Source organism: Jaculus jaculus, chromosome 1 (genome assembly GCF_020740685.1).
Source record: "Jaculus jaculus isolate mJacJac1 chromosome 1, mJacJac1.mat.Y.cur, whole genome shotgun sequence".
Classification (NCBI taxonomy): Eukaryota; Metazoa; Chordata; class Mammalia; order Rodentia; family Dipodidae; genus Jaculus; species Jaculus jaculus.
In genome coordinates, this window is record NC_059102.1 from 230,068,603 (window position 1) to 230,093,052 (window position 24,450).

Sequence of the window (24,450 nt, forward strand, 5' to 3'; positions counted from 1 at the left end):
GGTCTCTTTTCCACTGAGTTGAAATGTTTCTTTCTCATCAGATGCATTTCTGTGTGAATTTAAGTCTATTTCTCATGTCACAGTAGAAGTTAAAATCAGAGCTGTTTCCCTCATGCTATGTTTTAGAACATCCCTGAATATGTTTGCTTGCTTTTTTTCTGAACTCTGGTGGCAAAGTAACCATTTCTAAGAAGTCACTGTTAGCATTTTCAAGGTAGTTCAGTAATATTTTTGAGATAGTGCTGCCTGCCTTAATCTACTTCATGTGGACATCTGGCTAATCTTGACTGTTCTAGCCAAGAATAGAAGTGCTGGCTTTGGTAGGTAATTTTCTGTTGCTGTTTCTAGAACTAGGAATGAACATTTTTCCTAACAGTTGTTTGAATGTAGGCAAAGCTTGAAATCTTGCACAGTTGTGTCCCCGTTCCCTTGCTGGATTCTTTTCTCCAGTGATTCTCAATGGCAAGACAAAAGTGCTAGGGCCAGCCCACGCAGAACTCCTGACCCTCCTGCCTTAGCCTTCTGAGTAGGTGGGATGTCAGGTGAGCAGCCACAAACCTAGCTTCCTAGCTGTGTGACACATTCCTCCTCTTTGTTCCCGACTCAGTAGAGAGGCAGGTGGTCTTTCCTCATGGAACACCATGCTGACATTTTCTGGGATGTGTCCTATGTGTATTTTTTCCATGTAAAGGAACTATACATTTGTGTTTGCGTGAGGTTTATGACAGAGGATACCATTTCCCTCCCCGCCCAGTAAGGTTTCATTCCAGCCCATGCTGACTTACAACACACAGTAAACCTACCACCTCAGCCTCCTTAAAGGTGTGTGCCACCATGCCTGGCTTTGGATGCTGTGTTTTACAAGATCTTTCTGAGTTTGCTTTCACATCTATAGTTCTCTTTCTTAGAGTGAAGTTTGTAAATACAGATTCGTCCTTATTCCCTGTTGTTCTAACATATGAGCTGTCAGCTTACTACGTTTGTACCAGTGCACGTAAGTGAACTGCTCTGTGGTATTTTTTTTTCGTATTTTCAACATGTGACCATCTTGGTTCTTAGAATCAGATTTTGTCAATCATTTTTTTTTTTTTTAGAACTCACGGTGATCCTCCTACCTCTGCCTCCCGAGTACTGGGATTAAGGGTGTGTGCCACCACGCCTGGCATTTTTTTTTTTTTTTTGAGTGCTGGGGGATTGAACCCAAAGTAACAACAAGGCCCCTGACACAGAGCTTTACAGAACCAACCTGAGGCCTCATGGGGGGAATAGTGGGCACAATCATGTTGGGCTGTATTGCTCAAGCTAGAGCACAAATACACAAACACAGATTAATAAAAACCATGGTGGTTTAATAAATAGGGCACTATTTGTGGGATGCACTCCAGAGTGCACCCCAGAGTCTGGCAGGAGGACAGACGTGGCCTGTGAGGAGCCCAAGGGGAAGCATGAACCAGGGTGCTGACGGATAGTGATGATGATGGTTCTACAGTCCCCCTCTGCAAAGGGGGCAGTGCTCAGGGAAGGGCCACAGGCACTTGAGGGCGGGGAGCACTCCAGGCTGTAATGGGGTCCTTTACACGGCCTCCTGGTGTTTCTGGGAGTTACGGGCGCAGGAGCAATATTTCTCACACAGCTTGAGCAGCTCTGACAAAATGAAGACAGATGAAGCCAGTCCAGTTAGCAGCAGCAGGTCTGCCAGGAAGAGAGAGAGGGTCAGGGAAGACACTGCTCACCACACCCCGGTGGGGCCCAGGTTCCTCGGGGATTTGTTTCACTCTCAATGTCCAAACACAGTTGCTTTGGAACTGGTAAGCTGACCCTCTCTCTCTCATGAGCTGTGCTGGATGGTAGGGTCTGACCCACTGATCTCCCCTGCCCTCTGCTCCTAGATGGAAGGGAGACAGTGGTCAGTCTGAGCCAAAAGACAAGGAGGGGCACTTGTTGGTCTGGTTGCTTTCTGCTCTCGGGTCCCCTCACTACAGGACTCATCCATGCAGGGTTAGGGGCTGTCACTGAAGTTTCAGAGAAACGTGGCCTTAGGGAGGGAAGTTTCAAGATACACACCAGACAGTGTGCCTGCCAGGCCTTTGGAGAGTCACTTTTGTCACTAAATTTGTCCCTTTTAGCAAGAATTCAGGAAAGCGCTGAGGAGATGGCTTAGTGGCTCAGGTATTTGCCTGCAAATCCAAGGGACCCCAGTAAGCCAGATGCACAAAGTGACACATGCATCCGGCATTTGTTTCCAGTGGTTGGAGACTCTGGTGTGCCCATTCTCTCTCTCAAATAAAGTTTAAAAAGCATTCAGAGCCGGGCATGGTGGCGCATGCCTTTAATCCCAGCACTTGGGAGGCAGAAGTAGGAGGATCACTGTGAGTTCGAGGCTACCCTGAGACTGCATAGTGAATTCCAGGTCAGCCTGGGCCAGAGTGAGACCCTACCTCGGAAATAAATAAAATAAAAATCATTCAGGATGGCTCCTGGTAAGCAGATGTCTCAATCACGCCAGCACCATCCACTGCCCTGGTCAATTCTGGGGGTTCCCTCTAGGACTGAGCCCTACCACCTCGGTCCATGAAGCCTGCTTTGTGTCACTGAGCCTCTTGCCCAGGATGTCGAGGTGCTGACTCCATAACGCAGCCTCAGGCCCCACCTCTATGGAGGCACCTCTTTCTGGACTTGCCTTATTTGCGTGCCTCGTGTCACATTTGTACCCCTAGGACAGAGACTGGGCACATGGAGCAGCCTGTCCTTTGAGGATGGCCCTGTGGAGCTCAAGCATTTGGAAAGCTCTGGCTTCGAGCTCCACCCAGGTGGTGACCCCTTCCTCATACCCGGCCACTCACCCAAGGCGCCTAGGTTCTCCGTCTGGAAGACCTTCTGCAGGGGCGGGACATAGATCACAGCCAGTTGCCCCAGAATGGACCCGAGGACTGAGTAGAGGAACATGTGGTTCCTGAGAAAGCCGATCTCAGATATTAGCTTGGTCTGCGGGGAGGAGAAGAGGCATATGAGCTTTGAGGCAGTGTCTCCCTGCTCTATGCCACCCCAAGTTGGCCTGGAAAGATCAGTAGGCACTGAAGATTTTTTTTTTTTATCTGGAGCTGAGAAGATGTCCCCATCATGAGGGGCATGAAAGGCTGGCCCCAACTTTGCCTAGACTCTGTGCTGGTGACTGTGTCAGGAGGGAGTGAGCAGAGAATTAGCTTCTACTTGACCCATTCACTGTAGCTCTCCCTGTCACAGTTCCGTGGTGGTGGGGCAACGGGGACAGGGTCAGCCTGGCTCACCTGAGAGCGACAGCTCAGGGCATTGAAGAGATCGAAAAACACAAAGCAGGTGAAGGTCATGGTTGTCGTGCGTGGAGTGCTGGCTCTGTCCTCAGGAATCTGGAACAGCCCACAGATGAGTGAGCGCTTGGGATGGAGGGCGACGGGAACTCCCTGCCTTAGAGCTGAGGGTGGGCAGTTGGGGTGCTTGGTATAGCCTGCAGGCTGGGCAGCCCAGGCTCAAAGGCATAAGCTCTAGTAGCCAGCCCTGGGCTGTGTCCAGGGGACCCGGCCCTGGAAGGGACATTAGCCTTCACCAGGAGGGTTGACTCCCAGTCCAGAGCTGGAAGGAAAGGCAGTCTCTTCCACCAAGTGACGCAGGCCAGACAAGGGGAGTCCACAGCTCTCCAGGGGTCTGAGCAACATCCGCTCTGACTGGCATTACAAGGGGCCTCACTGCCAAGCGCTCATGGTGCAAAGCTCTGGGTAATTCGGGGCTTCTCCCTACTGCTGAAACCTTCCCCAGGCTGGGAAGTAGCTCGGTCTCATTTCCATCTCCTTCCCACTCGGCTCAGCTGCCAGGTTTGCGGCTTTCAGAACTGAGCTCATATCTGAATCCTCTGGAGTGTGTGTTTGAAATCAAAGGGGGCTCACGAGGTCCTGGGCTGAAGTTGCTGAGCATGTGTGTCCACAGAGCTCCCTCCCGTCCAGGTGATCTGAAGCCTAACAGGCTGTTCACATCGCTGTCCACCCACCCATCTTGGCCACCGTGCCACCTCGCTAGAGGCTTCCTGACACAGTAGGCAATGAAAGTTGACCCCTGCTAAGATACCCTCAGAGGGTAAGAGGCCCGAGGGTGTCCTGTAGTCAACCACCAGTTGTGTCTTGGTGACAGTAAAACCAGCAGAGGGTTTCTTCTCACCCAAGACATATGCCTGCCTCCTGTGTTCTGCCTCAGGGGCCTTACCCAGGGCCACAGCACAGGCTTGCCTGGCATCCCCACCTAAGCCCTGGCCTCTGCAAATGATGACTTCCTTACCCCCCCCCCCCATCATGCCTTGTGTCCTCAGACAGTACCAATTTTTCCCTTGGAACAAAAGTCTGAGGGCAGGGGCCACCCAATCTGTGACTATTCCCGAGTGAGCACGGGCCACACATCGCCCACCTCTCTCCAGAAGATGAAGAGAGTCCCACCGATGATGGTGGCAGCTGCCACGAGGATCTTCAGGATAAGGGCTCTGCTCAGGATGGTGTCCTGGACACTCCGCGGAGCCTGCCTCAGGGTGTCGCCGTCCACTGGCTCCACCCCTAGGCTGCATAATGAAAACCAAGTGACACTTTATAGGGCTGGAGAGATGGCTTTAGCAGTGAAAGACACTTGCTTACAAAGTCTGGCCCTGGGTTCAATTCCCCAGTACCCACATAAAGCAGGTGTACAAAGTGGCACATATGTCTGGAGTTTGTTTAGGTGGCCCTGGCACACCCATTTTTTTTTTCTCTCTCTCAAATAAGCAACTAAAAAATTTGTTTTTGTTGTTTTTGTTTTTTGAGGTAAGGTCTCGCTCTAGCCCAGACTGACCTGGAATTCACTCTGTAGTCTCAGGCTGGCCTTGGTCTCATGTCAATCCTCCTGCCACTGCCTCCAGAGTGTAGGGATTAAAGGTGTGTGTGCTAATAAAATATTTCTTAAAAAACAAACTGTAAAAATGGGGCTGGAGAGATAGCTGGGCCGTTAAGTGCTTGTCTGTGAAGTCTAATGAGGCTCAATTCACCCGGACCCAGGTAAGCCAGATGCACAAGGGGGCACATGCATCTGGAGTTCATTTGCAGTGGCTGGAGGCCCTGGTGCACCCATTCTCTCTCTCTGCCAGCCTGTTACTCTCAAATAAGTAAAAATAAAAATCTCTGTAAAACAAAAAGACGCTTGGAGCCAGGTGTGGTGGCTCATGGCTATAATTCTAGCACTCATGGAGACTGAGGCAGGAGAATTATCAGGAGTGTGGGCTACAGAGTGAGCCTCTGTCTCAAAAAAAAAGAAAACAAAACAAAATAACAAAAACCCGACATTCAGAACAGTCCCTACCCTGAGCCCTCAAGCCAGCAGTGACATTTGCCACACACCTCTAAGTGTTCCGCATGAGCAGGGCCATCAGAGCCACAGCATACATCACTGCTCCTGCCTCACCCAGGCTCTTGGCTGCTCCCGATGCTCTAATAGCCGGCAGCCACACCCACCCCTGACTTTACTATCTATATGTCCCTAACCAGAGCGAGCAAGGCCAGACCCCAAGGAAATGAGGACATGGGGTCCAGCCTCAACCCAGTGGCTCCGAGAAGCAGGATATAGTTCTGCCTCCTGGGGCCCGTCATGAACGGAGACTCCTTCCACCAATTCTCAACTAGCAGGATGGAGGCTAGCTCTAGCCATGTGTGAGGTGGGAAGCAGGCTCTGCCAGATTGGGCTAGGGTCTTGCCTGACCCTCAGTCTTACTCCTAGAAAGCACTTGCAAAAGCAGCAACGTTGCTGGGCTCTGGGGGCAGGATTGGGCACCCCCCTTCTGTTGGCAGTGCAGTGGTTATGCTCAAAGGGTGGTAACAGTAAGTCAAACTCAGGGTGAGGAATTCTGCTCTGAAAGGCTCCTGGCACTTAGGGAGGGGGTTCCTACCACAGTGATGAGTCTCAGATACAGCTCTCCCAGCAACTTCTCTTAAGCCTACGGCAGGGAGTCTAGGGGAGCTGGATGCTCTACCCCACACAGCTTACGTGATGGCTCAGAAGTCACCACCCACCAGAATTATTTTGGCGGCCTCTTTGTTGGCACGCATTTGGGATGGTGCCTTCTCCTTGTGTCAACAACTGCTGCTGTTCCATCACACATGTCCCCCAACTCTGAGGTCACTTTAGTCCCCTTCAACCAGTCTAGCTTCCCTTCCCATGTGCTCATCTTTGCGTCAACGAACTCACGAGCACCTGCATCCTAGGATCCCTGTCTCTCTGCTGACTGGTGACGGGGAAGACAGATCTAATCAACCAAACGAGAGAAAACGGACATTTTTCCCCAACAGGGAAAAGCAAAGCAGGGCAACAGGACGGAGTAGGATGTCACCACTGTTACAGTGGCCAGGGAGGACTTTCTCAGAGGCCGAAACCTGACCCCTGAGTGGGAGCAGATCATGCAGGTGGCCCAGGGAGTGTATCATACATGAGCCTAGGAGGGAGAAAGTGACATCTGCACTGCGTCGCACCTCATCTTTCCCCACAGTGCACACTCTTCAGAAGCCTGGCCACTCCTTACAGAAAGGGACCCCGGGAGGCCTCCCTGTAGCTGGCCACCTCACCTCTGTGCTGGTGGTCCATCCATGATGATGTTCACCCACAGGATCTGCATGGCGTTGAGGGGGCTGGGCAGGTTACACACAGTGGACAGCGTGATGAGGCTCAGGGCTGAGATGCTCCTGCAAGGAACACAGCAGTAGGCAGTCTGTCATCGGCACATGCCAGAGGTAGCACTTGATGACACTGAGACGCCCACCTCTACTTACGTGCTGAGCTGGAAACGGACGAAGTTCTTGATGTTATAAAATATCCCCTTGCCTTCCTCCACTGCACTCCTGCAAGGGAGGAGAATATGTGAGCAGAGGTCCCGGGGGCGTGGCTCAGCCATGACAAAGCTGGGTTAGCCCACAGGTGGCAGTATGTATACTTGGAGCTATCGGTAGGTGGCGATGTTGCCCTTATAGTGCCAATGAACCGCCAGGGCTGGAGACAGGCACATCAGCCCATTGGTGCGAACTCTATGATTGATACTTCTAGCTAGACAGTAAATGACTCTCTGGCTGGAGTCCAGGTTTGATGTGTCAAAATCAATAATACCTGAGAGCTCTACATGTAAGGCAGCACAAGAAAAGGCCTGAGAGATGGAGACATTATTTGCTGGCATCTTCAGTTTTTTTTTTTTTGAGGTAGGGTCTCACTGTAGTCCAGGCTGACCTGGAATTCACTATGGAGTCTCAGGGTGGCCTCGAACTCATGGCAATCCTCCACCTCTGCCTCCCAAGTGCTGGGATTAAAGGCGTGCGCCACCACGCCTGGCTAAAAAAAAACTTTTTAATTGACTTGTCATACATGCACCTTTTTTTTTTTTTTGGTTTTTCGAGGTAGGGTCTCACTCTGGTCCAGGCTGACCTGGAATTAACTGTCATCTCAGGGTGGCCTTGAACTCATGGCAATCCTCCTACCTCTGCCTCCCGAGTGGTGGGATTAAAGGCGTGCACCACCACGCCCGGCTACATGCACCTTTTTTTGACATAAGGTGTCACAATGTAATCTAGGCTGCTCTCAAACTCACAATCTTCCTGCCTCAGCCTCCCTGGTGCTGGAATTGGCCAGGGGACTATGTTTTGAGAGGCTCCTGGTATTTGGGTAGAGACAACTCCACATGTGACTTCCCCCCCCCACCCCCCGAGGTAGGGTCTTACTCTGGCTCAGGTTGACCTGGAATTCAATATGTAGTCTCAGGGTGGCCTCAAACTCTCAGTTATCCTCCTACCTCTGCCTCCTTAGTGCTGGAATTAAAGGCGTGTGCCACCACGCCCAGCTTCCACATGTGACTTTTACTGGCCACATGGAAGTTCTGCCACTTGTGCCACTTGTTGCTGGCTACATAGGGTTGTTCCAGGCTTTAAAAATTGTTTTGTTTTCCCCTCACTCCTTCTGTCACGCTGTGGGCCCTCCTCTGTGGGGTTATGGTATTCACTGTGGGGTCATAAAGGCCTCAGTCAGTCTCTGTGGGATACTAGGGCAGGGGGAGACCATGCCTCAGGGCACTCCTACCCACTCTGCGGCTCTGACAATCTTTCCACCCCCTTCCACAATGTTCCCTGAGCCATGGCAGGCCTGTTGACAGTCTGATCAGGATTTCTTTATACTCCATGGTCCTGGTGAGCCCAACTCTGAGAGGATCCTGGTACTTGGTGTGGGGACATCTGCCACAGTAGTAGATCGCAGATACAGCTCTCCCAAGGATTTTCTCTTCTGTCCACTCCAGGAGACCCCGGGGGAGCTGGCTCTACCTAACACACAGCTTACATGATGGTCGAGAAGTCATCGTCCACCAGAATCATGCTGGCAGCCTCTTTGCTGACATCCGTCCCCGTCTGTCCCATTGCGATCCCAATGTCTGCAGACTTGAGAGCAACTGCATCGTTCACGCCATCCCCTGTCATGGCCACGACTGCCCCCGACTCCTGCAGTGCCTTTGGGAGGAACGGGCAATGGAGGTGTGCAGCTCAAAGACCCTTCTAGACTTTTCCTGATGCTCTCTGCCTGGCACGCTGTGGCAACATCCCACACCTGTCTGCTGGAGTCAGCTGGCTTGAGTCTGAATTATCCCTATCTGACCTAGAACCTCTCAGCCTCACAGTGGGAGCCACCATCCTTGCCTTACAGGCTGTTGTGAGGCCCCATACAGGATGAAAGACAAGGCAGTAGCCAGCATGGGCGACATAGGCTCATAAAGGTTTTCACCGAAGAGCAGTAAGTCAACGTACTCGCACAGCATAAGGACCTTTGAGTTCTGTCCCCAGCGCATGTGCACAAAGCTGGGTGGCACTGTGCATGCTTGTCACTGTATCGCTGAGGAGAGTGGAGACCAGAGCATTGCTGGGGCTCTCTGGTCAGCCAATCTGACCCAAACTGGCAGCCCCGGGTTCAGTGAGAGACACTATCTCAAGAAACAAGCATGGATACACACAAACTCTGTGTATACTTCACACACACACACACACACACACACCAAAAAAAAAAAAAAAAAAAAGAGAAAGAAAAAAAATGTCAACAATCAAAGCATGCTTCCCACCATGCGGACCACAATAAGTACTAATCTTTTCTTTGAGGCATAACTGTAGAGATTTGCTGTGCCACTTATATTTTAAATTGTTACTTATTTGCATGTGCATATAGGTGTATATATGCCATGGTGTGCATGCCGTCAGAGGGGTTGTCAGGCTCCACTTTCCTTGAGATGGGGTCTCTTGCTATTGCAAATGAGTCTGGCCCCCAAGCTCTGGATTCTCCTGGCCCCACCTCCCATTGTCTCAGGAGTGCTGGGATCACAGAGGCATATACCACTTTCCATCCAGCTTTATGTAGGTGCTGAAAAATTGAACTGGCAGGCTTTGCAAGCAAGTACCCTTAACCACTGTGTGTTATCCCCAGCCCTTCCTTTTTTTTTCTGACACAGGCTGTCTTGGAACTCAATGATCCTCCTGAAGGCTGGGGATACACACTCAATAGAGATTTACTCTATAGCACTTAAAACCAAATAACCTGGACTAGAGAGATGGCTTAGCAGTTAAGGCACTTGACTGCAAAGCCTACAGCCATGTTAGACTCACCAGATCCCACATGAGCTAGACACACAAGGTGATGCATTTGCAAGGTCGCACATGTGCCCTGGTGCACCATTAAAAAAAGAAAAAGGCCAGCCTGGCGTGGTGGCTCATGCCTTTAATCCCAGCACTTGGGAGGCAAAGGTAGGAGGATTGCTGTGAGTTCGAGGCCACCCTGAGACTACATAGTGAATTCCAGGTCAGCCTGGGCTAGAGAGTGAGACCCTACCTCAGAAAAAAAAAAAAAGGCCAGTTTGTTGGGCTTGCTTCAAAACAAACAACAAAAGAAAACCAAGTAACCCAAATGACCCCAAAATAATACTGAGGAAATAACAAAACAAAACAGAACTAGCAGAGAGCAGAAGCAGTATGTTCGAGGAAAGCCAGCATATGTGTGGGAAGTCTGTTTGCAGATTTTCAGTGTATCAGAAAACCACACCAGCTCTTTACTGAGCACTTGCTGTGGGCCAAAATCTGTTTCATCAACCCACCAATTGTGGTGACTGACCGTTGCTATGAATCACATCACCTTACTATGGACGAGGGAACTAAAGTGGGGTAATAAGAATGCCAAGGCACACTCGGCTTCCATTTGAATTTTCCCCTTTCTTCTACATGATCCCCACTCCTGCTTCCAGAATATGTGGTCTCCAGCCTCCCTCATGTTACAGGACCCCATATTTTATCTGTGAAGTGCCTGTCCTATTAGAGATGACATTTCCCAGCACCCCTGCAGCTAAACATGAGTTTGTGACAAGGTGCTGGCCAATGGGAGATGGACACACCCGGCTGCCTTGAGACCAGACTAGAAGGCCACGGCAGAGGGTAGCAGAACAGCCTGCCCACCCTGGACCATCCCTCAAAGAACCGCTGAGCTGCTGGAGCCACGTGCCCAGGGTTGTGGGACTTGCCCCAAGCCATACCTTTACTGTTCTGCCTACCTTTATGATTTTGACCTTGTGCTTTGGGCTGGTCCTGAAGAACACAGATATCTGGTACAGGAGAGCAAAGGGCAGTCAGTATTGTCCGTGGACCTGTGGGCGACAGACCCTTCCCCAGCACTCTCACCCCAGGAGAACCCACCTGCCCAATGCGCGCTGCCAGCGCTCCGTGCTCCATGCCCTCCACCTCTTCCCCAGACATGGCTCTTAGCTTCCCGCTGCACAAGCCCACGTTTCTGCCTGCGTGAGAATCAGGGCGGAGGGATGGCTCTGAGGACTGAACTGTGGTCCTGCCTCACCCATCATGCCACTCCCCTGACATCTTGGTCACAGAGAACGATGAAAATGGAACCGTGTGCTACTGGCTCTCAGAGTAGACCTCGACATGAGCCCTGCCCTCTCCACCATGACGACCAGGAAGCTGAGCCAGGTCACACACCTGAGTCTCAAGCCTATGACTTCGCACAGCACCAGGCAGCCATGAAGTGAGGTCATGGGTGAAATGCCCTCAGTGTGCAGGAAAAGTTTCTACCTCTTCGACAAAGATCTGTCAGAAGGCATAGCTGGGCAGTGCTGACCTGAGAGGCTTTTGGGTTAGGTGTGAGGCCCCAGACCAGGCTTTCAGCCTGGCTGCTGACCGATGAGGGATGGGTCCTGCCCTCCCCTGCCACTCGCCCTGTTACCTATGGCCAAAGCCGTCTCCAGAGCATCTCCTGTTACCATCTTCACAGCCACTCCTGACGCAGAGAGAACCTCAACTGCTTCCTTCACTCCAGCTCTTGGCGGGTCGATGATGCCCACGAGACCCAGGAATGTCAGCCTTCCCAGCTCAGGCCCGGATGCCAGGGCCAGCACTGGAAGAGACCCAGACCCAAGAATGGGTCAGCAGAGAGGCTAAGGGGACCAGCTTTAGTCACCAGCCAACCCCACTATGGCTATGATCCTGCCGCAGATGGGCCGAGGCACTGAGCCCCTGGGCTGCGAAGAAGTGCAAGAGCCCATCTGCAGAATAGCACATGGTCAGCTCACAGGGCACAAAGCGACACTCGTCCACATCCGGTCTAGGATTCGGCCTCACCCAGCATGTGGCCACAAGCGTGCCTGGGAGATGGCCGACGGCCTGGGTGTGGGACAGGTCTGGCCTTCCACTTGCTTTGTGCTTTCTCATCTGTCACTTCCTGCAGACCTGGGCTAGCAGCTACCAAAGATTAAGAAAGCTACAGGAGCAGCATACCACGGTTGCAAGAACTCCACCTACGGACTTGTCTTTGCCCAGCTTCTAGGGGGCTGAGTGATCCAAAAGGGGCTGGTATGAGCCTGAGCTTGTTAACTTACTGACAGTGGAAGGGGGCTAGGTCCACGAAGCGCTTAGTAATATTTCCCTTAAACATGGTCATTTACCGTTTAATATTGCTGGTCCCATGTGTTAATAATGCCTGTGTCCTGTGCTGATGCTCATTCTATGTGCTAGCCTATTATGTGCTAATCATGCCCATGCCTTGTGCTAGTAATGTTGACGTGATTCTGTCCCTGGAGGCTGCAAAGTCGTGCCAAGCATCTCCTGGATCCCAGAAATGTCTGCGTGTGTTCTGCCCCATGCCATGGCCCCCTGAACTACTGCATGGACCTGCTCATCGTTTCCCAGACGTGTGTGCGGTGGGGAGTGTCTCAAAGGCCAAAGCCGCTCTGGAAGGTGTCTGGGTCCCTTGGGCCTGCTTCATGCCCGGTATGTAGTGTTGGACTCATGCACTGTGATGTAGAGCATCCCTGTGGTTCTTGCTCCTGCCAGACCTGGGGAGAACACAGGCCTCACTTGTCCACAGGTTAGGCAGACACTTATAAACAAGGAAAGTCCCATGTGGGGCCTAATGGGGCGATGGAGTCTGGACACGTTCATGACTGATTGTCCCTCTCCTTTGAGGCCCAGCCTGGGTCCCTGCGTGTCTTTAGCACTTTGCAGGGAGGCAGACCAGAGCAGATCACAGACCTGATGCCAGTGTGTAGGCTCACTGAGGGGTATAGAGTCCCTCTGCTTTGGGGAACCCTACTCAGGAAGAGGGAGCAAATAGCTGCAGCAGCTTTGCTAGGTTCCTGTGCAGCAAGATGACTGCATTTTCCACTTCAACCTGAAGAGGGAGACTGAGATAATTAGAATCCACAGGGTGAGTTCAATGCCTCTCCTGCCTCTTGCCTGTCCCCATGGAATATGAGTATCCCATAGTGTTTTTAAATGTTATCCCCCCAAAAGACTGCAAATAACACAAAGGGAAATGTGTACTTTAATAATATAGCCCACCAAGAAAGACAATGGTACAGAAAACTGAGAAACCAAATGTCTTTCTTGATTTCAGAGAGCTCTGGGTTTTTCTGATAGGAGGCAGGAAGTGAAACAGATTTGTCCAGAAAATTAGAGTTTATGATGAAAGCAAGGGTCACCCTTCCTCGCCTATACGGCACACTTTGAGTAGCAGGTGTCCTTGGGTGCGTGGGAAAGGGGGGGTTGGGACTCTTATCTACCTGACCATTAAATTTCATGCTCTCCTGGCCGTCAGCATGCCGCCTGCTTGCCAGCCCCTCCGGGCACCGAGGACCCTGCTCTCATGCACTCCGGCAATGCCATCGGGAAACTTAAAGCCCTAGCCTGGGCCCCAACACTGACCCCGCAGACCAAGTGACCCCATCCTCTTCTCTTCGTGCAGGCAGTAGGACTTCTGTTGGGGCGTCAGAGGCAGGGGGATGCCCCCATTATTGTACATGGTACAGTAATGAATCACATACTCAAAGGCCCCCTTCATGAAGTAAATGTCTTCCCGGTCCTTGGAAAAGACAAAAGGGGAAATCTGCTGTCACCGTGTGCCTGAGAACAGAGGGACAGACATCCCCCTCAAGGTGTTCACAGTGGAGTGACCTAGAGAAGACCACTGCTCCTCACCAAGACACAGCACATCAGATCGATGAGGAAATCCATACAATGTAATGCTCTGCAGAAGAGAGTGGGGTTGACCTTTGACCCGTGTCACCCCTTCTACATTAAGTCCCCTTGTTAATATCACTCACAGCATCCTACATGTGTCACTAATTAGAGTTATCCCAGCCAGTGTGTCTACCTTTAGGCATGTGACTAATGACTAAATAGCTATTTTGGTTAGACTACTGCCTCCCGAGGGCGGGCTCTATGTCTTTTTTCTCTCTCTATGGACCTGGCTTGTAAGAGTGATCCCAGATGAATAGCTGGTCACATTCATTCCCTGAGTCTTTATTAGGCTCCATGGGTCAGTGCTGGGCCAGTGAGGTTCCCACCCACTCCTCAGCAGTAGTTCCTGCCTAGCTCATAATGGGGCTACAGGAAATACTGAGAGTGACTGTGCTAACTAGAGGCGGGCCTGGTGGGGCAGGCCTGTCATCCAAGCTACTCTTTTTCTTTTTCCCCACCCCTGAGGTAGTGTCTCACTCTGGTCAGGCTGACCTGTAATTCACTGTGGAGTCTCAGGGTGGCCTCAAACTCAGCAATCCTCCTACCTCTGCCTCCCAAGTGCTGGGATTAAAGGCGTGCGCCATCATGCCCGGCTCCCGGTTACTCTTGAAGGTAAGGCAGGAGGATCACAAGTTCAAGACCTGTGTGGTCTACACAGTTCAAGGCCAGCCTGGTCAACTTAGTAAGGCCTGTTTCATAGTGCAAGAGTGGAGCACTTGCCAGGGATGCCCAATGCTCTCACCCCCATCTCCCCAAAAACATAGCAAAAAATATCTAAGATATATAACTAAGGGAAAAATTTTAATTTTAAGTTAATTTTATTTTTTTGAGGTAGGGCCTCACTCTAGTCTAGGCTGACCTGGAATTCACTATGTAGTCTTAGGGTGGCCTTAAACTCACAGTGATCCTACCTCTGCCTCATGCATGATAGAATTAAAGGTATGTGCCACCAAGCCCAGTTTAAGGAAATTTTTTTTCTTTTTTTTTTTTTTGGAGGTAGGGTCTCACACTAGCCCAGGCTGACCTAGAATTCACTATGTAGTTTCAGGGTGGCCTTGAACTCATGGTGATCCTCCTACCTCTGCCTCCTGAGTGCTGGGATTAAAGGCATGCGCCACCATGCCCAGCTTTTTTTTTTTTAAGAGACAGAGAGATAGCGAGAGAATGGGTGCACCAGACCCTCTAGCCACTGCAAACGAACTCCAGACACATGCACCTCTTTGAGCATCTGGCTTACATGGGTCCTGGGGAATCGAACCGGGGTCCTTTGGCTTTGCAGGCAAACACCTTAACTGCTAAATCATCTCTCTAACCCTTAAAGAAAATTTTATGGAAAAACAAGATGCATAAAATTTTGAAAACAGCCACCTGAAGTGTTGCTATTGCAGTTCAAATCCAGTACATTCTATCTCAGACTGTTAAGGAATTTTCTTTGGGTAGGTGGGTCATATGATGCATGCAGAATTATAGTTTTTATTGGAATTCATATTTTCCCATCAGAATATATTAACATTGTAGTATGTATATGTAGGCGGGTTTGAAGGCATTAAAAATCCATAAGCCTTTTTAAGCACTCAAAATTGACATGCCCAGCTCTATAGGGCAAGTGCTTGGTGAACCACCAGGGCCTGAATAGGAAAAGAGGCGCCCTCATGGTCAGCCCAGATAGATTCCAGAAAGGGCAGGTGAAAAACAGGGATAATGGGGGAAAGTGGAAAGCTTATATACATATATTACATGTATTTTCTTCTGGTGCTTGGGATGAAACCCAGGGTCTTGAACATAATTTTTAAGCAGGACATCATGTATATTAAAAATGCTGGCCTTGCTGGGTGTGGTGGCGCACGCCTTTAATCCCAGCATTCAGGAGGCAGAGGTAGGAGGATTGCTGTAAGTTTGAGGCCAGCCTGAGACTACAGAGTGAATTTCAGGTCAGCCTGAGTTAGAGTAAGATCTACCTCAAAAAACAAAAACAAAACAAAACAAAACAAAGAAATGCTGGCCTTGAACTTGCCGTGTAGCCCAGGGTAACCTTGAATTTCTGATCCTCCTGACTCTATCTCCCAAGTGCTACAATTACAGGTGCGTTGTTACCATGCCTGGTTTACCTGGTGCTGGAGATGGAACCGTGGGCCTCATAAATGCTATCTAAGCACTCTACCAACTGAGCTAAATCTCTAGTTTCTAAACAAAAATTTAAATCTGGCTAGGTGTCATGATGCACCCCTTTAATCCCAGCACTCGGGACGCAGAGGTAGAAGGATCACTGTGAGTTCGAGGCCACCCTGAGACTCCATAGTGAATTCCAGGTCAGCCTGGACCAGAGTGAGACCCTACCTCAAAAAACCAAAAAAAAAAAAAAAAAATATATATATATATATATATATATATATATCTGAAAACCCATAGAAAATCTTAAAATAGGAAGTAAAAGAAAAAAACCCACTAAACAGCTGCAATTCCTGCCCAAGACAGCCATGCAGAGTTTGGTGCAAGTTTCTTCGGTCACCTGTGATGGACAGGGTCACATGTGTGTCTTGCATGTGTACGTGAGGGCTAGTTGTCTACACCATTTGTGACGGGAGCCCATGGGTCACGAGGGCTTTTACTCCTCTGTGACATCTTATGAGCTGATGTGACATGTGACGAGCTTAGTCCAGGAATGACTTACAAGGTGGCTCCTAGGGACAGTGTTATCAGCAGGAACACACAGCTGCCCAGCAGCCACTATGCAGAGTCACATCAGAGACCACCTCTCTCACGCTGAGCTCATCCCCGAAGCCCCAGCAGACACAGGCTCCTGGGCCCACTCCTGGAATTGCTGGTGTAGGAGGTCAGGGTGAAGCCTGAATCCTGTGTTGGTTTTCAGGTCCCAGGGGGTGTGATGCCACTGAGCCAGGCAGCACACTTGCAGTACGGCTAGAATGCAAGGCCTCATGACCGTCCCTGCTGTGATCGCATGGCTACATTTTCCTGCTCAGAAGCTCCCAGAAGTTTCTGGGCACATCCCTCTCTTCCCCTGGATTCTTGCACCTTGCCTTATTTTGGTACAGGGGGACAGGAACACATGTGGAGGACTCCTCCTGTCATCCCGGCACTCAGGACGCTGAGGCAAGAGGACTGTGAATTCCAGGCCTATCTCCAACCCACACTCACCTCATTCTTTGGACTACATCTCACTGCCATCCACTTCTGCTCAGAGCTGAAGGGCATCTCTTCTTTTCGTACGTAGGAATCTTTGATGTCCTTTAAACCCATCTAAGGCGATAAGATGGGCCATTTTCAGTGAATCACCTGCAATCAGGCTGTATACAAGGCTCTGTCCTACACATCATCATTCATGTTTTGTTTTTTTTTTTTAATTTGAGAGCGACAGAGAGAGAAAGAGGCAGAGAGAGAGAGAAAGAGAAAGAGACAGAGAGACTGGCACGCCAGGGCCTCCAGCCACTGCAAATGAACTCCAGATGCATGTGCCACCTTGTGCATCTGGCTTACGTGGGTACTAGGGAATCGAGCCTCGAACTGGGGTCCTTAAGCTTCACAGGCAAGCGCTTAATCACTAAGCCATCTCTCCAGCCCCTCATTCATCATTCAAGTGTGAGAAACCCAAGTGAGGGCTAAGACCCCTGCAGAACTTCCCTCACCGTCAGCAGCCGGCTTCCTCATCAGCATAGCCAGGAGCCCTGGTCCACTCACTACTCTGGCTGGGAGGTGAGACTTTCCATGCAGACCACAGGATTCCTACCTTCATGGCCAGGGCAATCAGTGCCCCCTCCGTGGGCTGTCCCATCATTGTGTTCTTCCTGACAACAGCGTTGTTAGCCACACAACCTGCCTGAAAGTGGGTGGGGAGACAGCTGCAGTCAGCATTGGGAGCTGGCACCCTGGGGCCAAGAGTCAGACACTGTAGGCATGGCTGAAGGACAAAATACTGTTTCAAATCAACTGTGTCTTAGAAACACAGGTCCATCTGTCTGTCTACTGTTCATTCGTGCTCACTCATGTGTGCTCGCTCGCTCTCTCTCTCTCTCTCTCCGGCAGTGTCTCACTCCAGCCTAGGCAGATTGGAACTCACTCTGTAGTTCCAGGCTGGCCTCAAACTCAAGGTGATTCTCCTCTGTCTTTTCAGTGTTAGGATTAAAGGTGTACACCATCACACCCAACTGTCTGTCTGTCTGTCTATCTATCAATCAATCTATCTACCTACCTACCTACCTACCATCTATCTATCTATCTATCTATCTATCTATCTATCTATCTATCTATCTATCTATCTATCTGAGAGACAGAAGCAGACCAAGAAAGAGTATGGATGTACCAGGGCCTCTTGTCATTGCAAATAAACTCCAGATACATGCATCACTTTGTACATCTGGCTTTACGTGGGTACTAGGGAATCAAACCCAGGCCATGAGTTTTGCAAGAAAGAGCCTTTAGCCACTTAGCCATTTCTCCAGCCTCTCCCTCCCTCTCTCTCTCTTTTAATGGTCCTGGGGATTGAACTCAGGCAAGTGTTCTACCAGTGAGCTTTGCCCAAGTAGTCTTTTATTTTTTTATTTTGAGACAATCTTGCTAAGTTGCTCAGGCAGGACTTGAACTTGAGGTCTTCTTGCTTCAGCCTCCCGAGTAGCCTGGATGACAGACCTGCACCACCAGGCCGAGCAACAAGTACCAGGAGGGATTCCAGTTGCCAAAGCTATCCTCCAGGAACACGGGAGGTAGACTGGGGTCTGAGGGCGGCGCGACGGGGAGGAAGGGACTGTTAACGGGTTTACATTTGGGGTGATGCTGAGTTCTGGGGGGCCAGGAGGTTGGCAATGGCTGCAGCTAGCAGGGGTGCACAAGCCGCACTAAACTGTGGGCTTTGATGGGAGAATTCTACAGAAAACAGCTCAGGCCTCAGTTCAAAACCAACATCCACACACTGGAAAAGAGCACGGGCAACTGCTAGCTTCCTGCAGTTCTGGCAACCCGAGCTTGCTGCTGAGTCTGTAAAGCTGGGGTACGGGGCCCTGTGAGTCAAGGTGGGGGAGTGCAGTGTGGCGGGGAAGACACCCGTCATGTAGGGAGGGCAAAGGAACTTGTGTGCAGGAGGAGGCCTTATTCCCTGCTTTGTGTCCCCAGCTCATCCTTACAGCCTCCTCGCGGCAGGCAGTGCATTCCTCCAGCTGCGACAGCTGCAGCCCGGGAACACATGGCCCACTTACTTGCTATTTCAGTTCAAGTGCTTAGCCGCTCACCTCCACCAGCTTCCCCACCGAGACATTGGCAAACTCCTTGATCACTTCCTTAGAAGGGAGCAGACACACAGTCCCTTGGCCATTGTACCCTACCCCGCTGACCTGCAGGAGAGGCAGAAAGAGGGAGTGTTACCAAGAGCTGACCCTGCTCTCCTGGATGGCACGTAGTCTCTTTTCCTGAAGCCCACCCCAAGGTCATGGGCTATACATGAGGTCACTTCCTGAAGGACTGTCTGCCACCCAGAACACCTTCCTGACCTGCGGGTGACATGCTTTGACAGACCGCAGGGTGTGCTAGCTGAAGTGGCTCTGGGCCACGCAGGCATGCAAAAGGGGGCATCAGAGAGGTTCTGTTCTCAGCCAAAGAGGAAATATTTAGCATCTGCAGCCAATAAACAGCTGCCCCCGGGGCTGAGACTTAGCCAGCAACAGTGTGTCCATAGGTAGACGTGGCAGTGTGCCAAGCAAACTTTTATTGACGAAAGCAGGCCATGGGCTATAATTTGCAGACCCTTTGCTGGTAAGCTTTATGAAAAAAAAAAAAAAATCCAGACACAAAAACTGCCAGTCCAGGGAGTGGACAAGTCTGCCACACCACGTGTACAGGAATGAGACAGTGACGAAAATGGTGATATGGAAGGGTGGGGACATGTGTCCTAGCCTTTCAACGTTGCAATGAGCCAGGTGTGCTGGCTGGGGCCTGAATTGCAGCGCTCAGGATGTTGGCACAAGAGGATTGCTGAGAATAGAGGTCAGCCCGGGCTACATACTGAGACCCTACCTCTCTCTCTTTCTCATAGATAAGTAAATAGAAATAAAATATTTTATTTTATTATTATTATTATTTTTGGTTTTTTGAGGTAGGGTCTCACTCTAGCCCAGGTTGACCTGGAATTCACTATGGAGTCTCAGGGTGGCCTCAAACTCACCACGATCCTCCTACCTCTGCCTCCCAAGTGCTGGGATTAAAGGCGTGCACCACCATGCCTGGCAAATATTTTATTTTTTATTGACAACTTCCATAATTATAGACAATAACCCATGGTAATTCCTTCCCTACCCCCACAAAAAATAAAATAAAAGAACCAAGAGAGAGGGAGTGGGAGTCCTGGTTCGGCTACAGAGTGAGACCCCATCTCAAAAAGCCAGAAAAATAAGCCAGCCAATTAATCTGCTTCTCTGAATGTGTTTCTACAGAAATTTAACAACAGCTGGCAATCGTGATGCCATTTTATGAGCCTTAAGGACAACTGAGGTCATTATGGTACCGCAAAATGGCTACAATATAGTGCTGAAGTGTTTTCCTAAGACTTAAATTTTGTTGTTGTTGCTTTTGTTTTTTGAGGCAAGGTCTCACTCTAGTTCAGGCTGACCTGGAATTTTCTATGTAGTCTCAGGGTGGCCTTGAACTCATGGCCATCCTCCTACCTCTGCCTCCCGAATGCTGGGATTAAAGGCGTGTGCCACCACGCCCAGCTAGAGTTAATTAAAATTTTACTATAATTTGTTCTAAGCTTAATCAAACTTGAAAAAGTTAATAGATTACATAAAATGTTTTTTGTTGTTTTTTAAAGTGACAGAAGCAGGGCATAGTGGCACAGGCTTGTAATCCTAGCTACTCAGGATGCTGAGACAGGATGATCACAAGTTCAAGGCCAGCCTGGGCTAAAGAGTGAGACCCTATCTCAAAACTAAACAGAAGACTACGGATATAGCTTAGTGGTAGAGTATTTGCCTAGCGTGTTCCAGGCCCCAAATTCAATCCCCAGAACTACCAAAGGAGGAGGTAATACAGGTGTCAGGGGTGTGATTCAGTGGTAAGGGCGCTTGTCTAGCATGTAGGAGGCTCTGGATTCTATCACCAGCACTGCAAAAAATAAGTAATAAAATGTGCAACATGATTATTAACAAGCAAGTGAAATAAATGTCTTAGCTTGTTTACTGTATTGCAGCGGCCTGCAACTGAAGAATGTATACCACCTACAACGTATTTCTTCCTCGTTGTTCTAGAAGACTCCATGTACCTTTTTCGGGTAAGAGAGGCACTGGCAGGGCACACCTTGGTTTCACACCTTGAGAGATTATATAAGACTCACTTCGGCGTGTATCCCATCAGATGTGACGAGCTGGGTCACTGTCATCTCGTTGGCTGTCAGAGTCCCTGTCTTGTCAGAACAGATGACGTTGCAGCAACCTGGTACCACAGAACATAGGTTTAGAGATAGCATTTGGCACCAGCAGGGGGGTAGGGGAGTGGGGGGTGGGGGGTAAGGGGGTGGAACATTGTTCACATCCTCCCTGAACCTCCACCCAGTCCAATCAGGGAGGAGGGACCCCTCACCTAGAGTCTCTACAATGGGCAACTTCTTCACAATGACCCGCTTCTTGGCCATCCGCAGTACCCCCAGAACCAGTGTTACCATGACTACAATGGGTAGCCCCTCTGGAATGGCTGCCACCGCCAAGCTGAATGGGAAAAGTAAGCCACACTTAACACACATTTAAGGGTCACATGAATCTCAGCGGAGACTGGCAGTGTTTTTAGCTAGTGAAGCTTGTCATTAGGTCCCTGTGTCCAGGTTCTATACACTTTCCAATCCCATGGTACTCTTGCCTCACCAGAGAACTTCCCCTATAAACCCTGCTCTTGGGAAGGGACCTCTCCTACTGGGCAATCACACCCTAGTGTGCAATGGTATACTTGTCACCTCTTTAAGCTATTTTGCATTTAAATCATTTGTAATTTTGGGGGTGGGGGTTCCGAGGTGGGGGGTCTCACTCTAGCCCAGGCTGACCTAGAACTCCCTCTGCAGTTCCTGGCTGGCCTGCAACTCACAGCGATCCTCCTACCTCTGCCTCCTGAGTGCTGGGATAAAAGGCATGCGCCACCACACCAGCTAAATCTTTTTTCTTTCTTTCTTTTTTTTTTTTTTAAATTTTTTATTTATTTATTTGAGATAGACACAGAGAGAAAGGCAGATAGAGGGGGAGAGAGAGAATGGGCGCGCCAGGGCTTCCAGCCTTTGCAAACGAACTCCAGACGCGTGCGCCCCCTTGTGCATCTGGCTAACGTGGGACCTGGGGAACCGAGCCTCGAACCGGGGTCCTTAGGCTTCACAGGCAAGCGCTTAACCGCTAAGCCATCTCTCCAGCCCTTTCTTTCTTTTTTAAAGAGACAGAAAGTGCTTGCAGGTGAAAAGGATTTCCCAAATCAGGGAACAAGTGGAAGGACAGTTTTTGGTTTGGAGAGGTCTCCTGAAACTCTTTCTGTTAGTAAATGATTTAGGTGCTTCCTTTGAGAAGCCAAAGGAAGTCAAAGTGGAGGGAGCCGACACGACACACCTCTGCCACTGAGCAGGTGTCTGGAGTGTCTGCTGGCTTCTTTACCCTTCAAGTCTCAGTACCATGTGACTCCTCATGTCCATAGCTGTCTGAAGTAGAGGAGCATGTGACCCAGCTTGAGCCTGTGACTTGGGATTTTCCTCCCTGAGGGTGTGTCCCCAGGTGACCAGGGGTCCAAGGGACTCTCTGTGTCCTGGTTTCTGCCCAGGCTCCAGGATAGCAGGCATGACTGACCTTGCATTTCTCACTCCCTTGAGGAGGTATGAAGCCTGGGGTCTGCTTGCCAGTGTTGCGGGTGGGACGCAGGTAAAGCAAGACCAGCTGCAATGATGGCTGCTGAAACCATCAGGGGCTACCTGGGCGTTCACTAGACTATTCTCTGTACTTTTATATTTGCTTACAATTTTCCTTGAAAAAAATTAAATTTTTTATTTTTATTTGAGAGCGACAGACAGAAAGAGACACAGAGAGAATGGGCGCTCCAGGGCTTCCAGGCACTGCAAATGAACTCCAGACGCGTGCGCCCCCTTGTGCATCTGGCTAACGTGGGACCTGGGGAACCGAGCCTCGAACCGGGATCCTTAGGCTTCATAGGCAAGTGCTTAATCACTCAGCTATCTCTCCAGCCAAAAATATTAAAATTTAAAAAAAATTTATTTGTGAGGAGAGCGTGCGAGCAGAGAGAGAGAATAGGGATGAGAATGAGTAGGGACACACCAGGGCCTCCTGCCTCTGAAAATAATGTCCAGACACATGTGCCATTTTGTGCATCTGGCTCTAGCTGTGCACTGGAGAATTGAGCCAGGCTGACAGGCTTGCCTGGCAAGCACCTTTTACTGCTGAGCTGCCTCCCCAGCCCCAAAACATTTTTCAATGCAAAAATAAACTGTTTAAGTTAAAAAGGAGATATAAAGGGAAGAGAAAGGACGGGAAGAGGGTACTTAATATGTTGGTATTGTGTGTGTTTGTGTATATATGCATGTAGAAGAATCGATTAATGCGGGTGCAAAGGCCCAAAGTGAGGTCAGGGGAAGAGATTAAGTAAAGGAAAGGTGGAGGGAGGGCTAATCAAAATCTAAGAGGATGCAAATAAATCATATGGAATCCTCTGGTTTTGGACAATGGAACACTCAGGAGCCATAGATTATTGTTAGAAAATTTTCAGTGCCAGGGATGGCATACCTCCAGTGAGTTGTTGGCCAGGGAGGTCCCTGATGCCCCCAAAACATTATAGGCCATTGTCGAGGCCCTTGGTTTCCCATCAGGAATTGATGGTAAGACCCTATTGCTGAAGACTCTACATACTTGGGCTGAAAGGCCACTGAAAAATCCTGCTGGAACTGAGCTGATAACCTCCTCCATGTAGACCAGCTGACAAAGCTGGAAGAAGCCATTCTACATGTAGTTCAATGGGAGAAAGAGATACCACCAGTGAAGATACTCAGCACTGGATACTGCAAGCCTTGTAATTGGCCAGCCAGGCCAAATGAGCCAACGGGTACAATAGTGGCACGTCTTTCATGGTGGAAACCAACTGCCCTCCAATTGGACTGGAGGCCCGCTCCATGGGGGGGGGGGGAATACATCCCTGACACTGAAAACTTAAAACAGGGGTAGTCATGAGCCCTAGGGATATAACATCTGCTGATGTCTGGATAAGTGTATATACTATGCTTATCAAACTGCCCAGTAAGCACCTCTCTTAATATTGATACCCTTATATTAATGCTACTCTCACTTTGGGTAGAGACTCTTCTCTTTTCAGATGGCAGTGACCTTGAGATGACTCAGAAAGTATCATAGTGCTGGAAAGAAGTGAATGGAGTACTGAGTAACATCTCGATCACACCTTCCAAGGCTCAGGATATAATGCGGAAAAGGTGGCAGAAAGAATGTAAGAGCCAAATGAAGGGTATGACTCCTTACAACATGCTCCTCCAGACACAAAATGGCCTGGATATCCATGACCTCACAGTGCCTGACACTACCTACACAAGACCATCATAAGAGGAGGAAAAGATCATAACATCAAAATAAAAGAGACTGATTGAGATGGGGAGGAGATATGATGGAGAATGGAATTTCAAAGGGGAAAGTGGGGGGAGAGGGAGAGTATTAACATGGGATATTTTTTATAATCATGGAAAATGTTAATAAAAATTGAGAAAAAAAAGTAAAAATAAAATAAACTGTTAACCCAAGTGGCTACCAAGGGAAAAATGGATGACTCGAACATGGGTTATGTGTATAATGGTCTAGTGTTCAGCCATAATAAGTTTTGCTGGGTGTGGTGGCAC

The 24,450-nt window shown here is 49.7% G+C and overlaps 1 protein-coding gene and 1 non-coding gene across 4 annotated transcripts in view; one reads left to right on the top strand and one right to left on the bottom strand.

The window, feature by feature from the left end:
• Positions 1–1,352: 1,352 nt before the first annotated feature.
• Atp2c2 (ATPase secretory pathway Ca2+ transporting 2) overlaps positions 1,353–24,450 on the bottom strand; it is an 82,392-nt gene continuing 59,294 nt past the window's right edge. For 2 of the 3 annotated variants that reach the window (XM_004664785.2, XM_045157666.1), the window contains 16 exons: positions 21,153–21,277; positions 20,908–21,005; positions 18,812–18,913; positions 17,317–17,406; positions 16,728–16,829; positions 13,257–13,413; positions 11,281–11,451; positions 10,740–10,837; positions 10,598–10,648; positions 8,356–8,522; positions 6,810–6,878; positions 6,606–6,722; positions 4,432–4,579; positions 3,288–3,386; positions 2,844–2,985; positions 1,353–1,692 (listed from right to left, as the gene is read on the bottom strand). In XM_004664785.2, coding sequence (XP_004664842.2) covers positions 1,574–1,692; positions 2,844–2,985; positions 3,288–3,386; positions 4,432–4,579; positions 6,606–6,722; positions 6,810–6,878; positions 8,356–8,522; positions 10,598–10,648; positions 10,740–10,837; positions 11,281–11,451; positions 13,257–13,413; positions 16,728–16,829; positions 17,317–17,406; positions 18,812–18,913; positions 20,908–21,005; positions 21,153–21,277 — 1,855 coding nt within the window. In that variant the 3' untranslated portion in view covers positions 1,353–1,573. The remainder of the gene's footprint in view (positions 1,693–2,843; positions 2,986–3,287; positions 3,387–4,431; positions 4,580–6,605; positions 6,723–6,809; positions 6,879–8,355; positions 8,523–10,597; positions 10,649–10,739; positions 10,838–11,280; positions 11,452–13,256; positions 13,414–16,727; positions 16,830–17,316; positions 17,407–18,811; positions 18,914–20,907; positions 21,006–21,152; positions 21,278–24,450) is intronic. The other variant, XM_045157658.1, reaches the window with a different exon arrangement.
• LOC123457881 lies at positions 19,967–20,097 on the top strand. Its single transcript, XR_006635239.1, has one exon. It is a non-coding gene; the product is annotated as a small nucleolar RNA SNORA33 (small nucleolar RNA).